At 27.1% G+C, this 4,338-nt stretch overlaps 2 protein-coding genes across 2 annotated transcripts; both read left to right on the forward strand.

The window, feature by feature from the left end:
• Nucleotides 1-2,228: 2,228 nt before the first annotated feature.
• On the forward strand, nt 2,229-2,624 carry EIN_075590 (hypothetical protein; the record flags this gene model as incomplete). Its single annotated transcript, XM_004184078.1, has 1 exon — nt 2,229-2,624. The coding sequence occupies one exon, from the start codon at nt 2,229-2,231 to the stop codon at nt 2,622-2,624; it is 396 nt and encodes a 131-aa protein (XP_004184126.1).
• A 222-nt stretch (nt 2,625-2,846) lies between these two features.
• EIN_075600 (hypothetical protein) lies at nt 2,847-4,338 on the forward strand (the record flags this gene model as incomplete). The annotated part of the gene is made up of 1 exon (XM_004184079.1): nt 2,847-4,338. A coding segment is annotated over one exon (1,492 nt), but the record flags the coding sequence as incomplete, so codon positions are not given.

Genomic DNA, 4,338 nt, shown 5'->3' on the forward strand with positions numbered 1-4,338 from the left:
CTTATTATTATCTTGGTTGTTATAAAAGGGCTGAATATCAACATTTTGGGGAATTGAATTAAATATGTTTTGCCTTGATAAAGAAAAAAATGGTGTTTGTTGATCAGTTTGTAATTCTGGTAGATTCGTTTTTAAACTTGGTGTTAAAAATAGTGGTCGTAAAAATTCAGATGTTATCAATTGGGGTTGTATATAACAACTTTGATATGGAATAGTTGTTTGATTGTAATACATTACAGGTGAATTTGTTGAATAATGACAATGTGTTTCTAAATTGGAAATTGTGTATTGTGACATACTTAACAACTAATCTTTTGTTTTAAAACAAGATCACTTTCGTTTTAATATGGTTATTTAATAATTATTAATATTATGTTTTTATAATTTTTGTTGTTTCATACCAATAATTAATGATTTTATGATATTTTATTTGAATACAAAAACACATTTTTATGCCAAAAGACACAACAACACTTAAAATCTATTTATAACTAACCATTAATCGAATAACCACGAAAATGAGGACATAATAAATACACGGATAATTAATCATTATTTGATAAATTTAATTATTTTGACACAAAAATATGTGTACTCTAAACAAAAATCACTTTTTATAAACAAAAGTTACATAAAAACGATTTTAAACAAAAAGGATTAAACAAAAAAGGCGCATCCCTTAATTATCAGGTTTGTTTATTTAAAAAGTTGCAAGCAAATAATTAATCATTAGGCATATATTGATAAACAACGTGTAATATGACGTTATATAACAAATATGACATTTCGTTATGAAAGATGTTATTGTGTTTAAATAACCAAACGTTTTGTGTTAATTATTGTTTTTATTGTCTATATTTTTACTGTTGTAGAGTTCATTAAAAAACACGAATATATGTACTTATTATTGTTAAAATTTTAAAATGTCAATATTATTAATTTTTGTTTAATGCCTTATAAAATATTATAAAACAAATTAGTTAATAAACCGTAGTTCAAAAGTCTGTACCGCAGTATTTTTAAAACTTCCTAAAGTCCCGTTTTTTATTTTTTATATTTCCTAAAAAAACAAAAAAACAAAAAATCGAAAGTACAGACTTAATTTTGAAAAAAAATACCAATCCCGTTCTATCATTTTTGTACAATATCGGGAATTTATCGGAATATTAGCCAGCCTTTTCCAAAAAACCCGATCCTGTTATTTGATTTGACCACAACTCGATACTTCGCAACATATATTCAGTTTTGTAGGTCAAATCGCACAATTATAAACACATTAATAAATTGTGATGTTGTTGTTTGTGTTGAGTTTTAACTAAATATCAGTTTTGTTAAAAAATAAATTAAAAATAAAAGAACATGTGGTTTTGTTCTTTGGACAAAAGAAAATGAAATAAATAGTTTTAAAGAAAAAAAAATTAGAACAAACAATTAATAATTTTGGGTTTTGATATTTTAGTTATCGTTGTGACAACACAATCGGTATATTAATTTTACTCGATAATTTCGCATGTGTTATTAATTTTATTTATTATAAATGAAGACTTGACTTCGAAAATTTTATTCATTTATTACATCAGCATTTTATAATAAAATGCACTTTTGGGATCAATCACGTGTTTTTAAGAAACATAAATCCCTTTATTTCAAATTTTATATAGAATTTTTTTCAATGCTTAAAATTTCTTCAAGCAAAAAAATAAATTATGAAGACCGTTTTTTTCTTTTTTACTTGGAAAAAAATAATGTAATTTTGAAACAAAAACCGATTCCCCAAAAAACAAATAAAATAAATGCAAAAATTCGGGACACCCCAGTACAGACTTTTGAAAAACGATTTATTTTTATTTCAGTTGAAAATCGACTTACATAATACTCTATAAGAATTGTTGGAAAAAATCGATATTTTGTTTTTAATAAAATTATTTTCAAGACAACCACTTTTTCTCTGACAACCAATAATTCTTCTATCAGTAAATGAAATCAATTTAAACTAAACTATGAATAAAATCATTTGTTTTTACATACAAAAAAAACAAATTTTTATATACAAAAAATTTGTTTGTAAAAAACTCTAAAACTAAAATGAAATAATTCTATATTATAACTATTTCCTTTTCTGAACGAGCCGGACTTTTTTTATAACTCCAAATTATTTATATTAAAAACAAATCCTCAATCATAAAATAATAACTGAATATTGTTCATAACAAATTATAATTATTGTCATGGCGAAATTAGAAATGATCTATATGATGAATGTATTTCTTCATTTGAAGACATTTAATGACGTCCGTACATTTATACAAGTCTCAAAGAAATGTTTATCTGTGACAGACTCAATTCATGTGAACCCGTGGTTTTCGAATGCCGATGACATTTACAAATATTACCAACATTTTCACTTAACAACTTTGAATGTTAACTCTATAAATTACAATTATCCAATAACACCAGAATTTGCACGAAATTATGTTATTACAAATACTAACTCTGAATTTGTTTTAAAAAGACTTGGTTATTCTTTTAAAATACTTTCTGGGACATTGATTGGGATGTCTATACCCATATTTGATTTTGTACAAATCTTTGAAAATCTTCTAAGAACTCACAATAAACATTAATATATTACCAGAGTTGTATACAAAGTACTGTAACGCAACAAGTAATTTTCTCGTTACACCAAAATTCCCTCGAAAACTTTTTATTCGAACGAATTCGATTATAACTAAAAATAACTCAAATAACATTTAGACATTGTTACTAATATTAAGAAGAGGTTTGATACTAATATTTACTTTTTGTACACTGAGAAATACATAAATGATAAAGACGATTTAAGAGATATGGGAAAGATATACACTGCTGGTAATACGTTGATTAAACCACACAATATCGACTATAAAATTCCAATGAATTCAAATAAAATATCAACACTTTTCGATCAAACAACGAAAGACGATATACAGAAAATGAATGACTTCATTACTCAAGTGATGCCTTCAAAAATCAAAATATACTGTTCAAAAATTATAACCGTCTTTGATATATCAAGTCTTAATTTAGAGAACATTGACTGTGTGAAATTTAATGCTAAATCTTCCCAGCACATTGACTACGTGTGTTCTAATGAACAGATATTGCCCGAAAGGGTTGAATGTGAAGACTGTACTTTAACTTCAAAACGTCCTATTTTCAATGTCAAAGAAGTAGAGTTAAGTCAACACTGGAATGTGGTTGTCGATTATAATAACGATGAAAACGATAACACAATTAATTTTTCAAAGAACGTCAAAGAGTTCCTCTTCCCAAACGTTGAACGTGTTGTCATCAAAAAAGGAATTTTAAATGAATTTGATTTTTCTCAATTAAAATCATTAAAAAGTTTTGAAGCAAATGGATGTAAACAGTGTGAATTCATTCTTCCTCATATCAATGGCGAGAACTGCGGGTTTATAAATAACGCAAAAATGAAAATTATAATGTGTATAGAGAGTCCACAGTGCTTTAAAATAGAGAACTGTCGCAGTCTAAAAATCTTATTTTTGCAACGAAAAAGTTTAAATGAAGATCACAAGAAAAACAAGAATGTGAGATGTTCGCTTGATATTTTGAATTGTAGGAAAGTCGTTTTACTCAACACAAAGTATAACAATATCACAATAACCAACTCAAACGTCGCGTTTATGCCGAACACTGTTATTAATAAATTGGAGGCAGTTCATTCACAAAATATTAACAAAAGTGTGATCCATGTGAAAAAGTTAAGTATTGATAATAACAACACATTCGTTTTCGATGATAAAACAGTTGAAAGTTTGTCACTCGGAAATTGTAAAAATTTAAAGATGTCTGTTGAACTTCCTTTATGCAAAAAACGGATCATTTTTATGAGTCAAAATTGCGATTTAAATTTTGAAAACAGTCCATTTGTGTCAATTCAAGTGTGTCAGTCGAAGAACGTTAAGGTGTGTGGAGAGTTCAAAGCACTTAACGCTGCACAAATTATTATATCACCAAACTGTGAGCTTTTTTCTACCAATGAAAAAACCAAGAACCGTTTAAATGCGATGAAAGTTTACTCAGACGTTGTGTTCACGTCAAACAAATTGAAGCCGTTAATTGGCATCCCACTTGAGCCCAAATTCAACGTATTACAAAGTGAAAAGTTTGTTGGTGTGACGGACTTTAGTCAGTTTATGGACGTACTTAATTGTGAGCGAATCACTTTATTGAGGTGCACAAATGTCGAAGATAACCCATTTGCTGTAACTACAAACAACTTATTAATAAGAAATTGTCGATTGGGTATTATAGTACTTAAGAAAGAGAATATGG

Source organism: Entamoeba invadens (assembly GCF_000330505.1).
Source record: "Entamoeba invadens IP1 unplaced genomic scaffold scaff_1105074725017, whole genome shotgun sequence".
Classification (NCBI taxonomy): Eukaryota; Evosea; order Mastigamoebida; family Endamoebidae; genus Entamoeba; species Entamoeba invadens.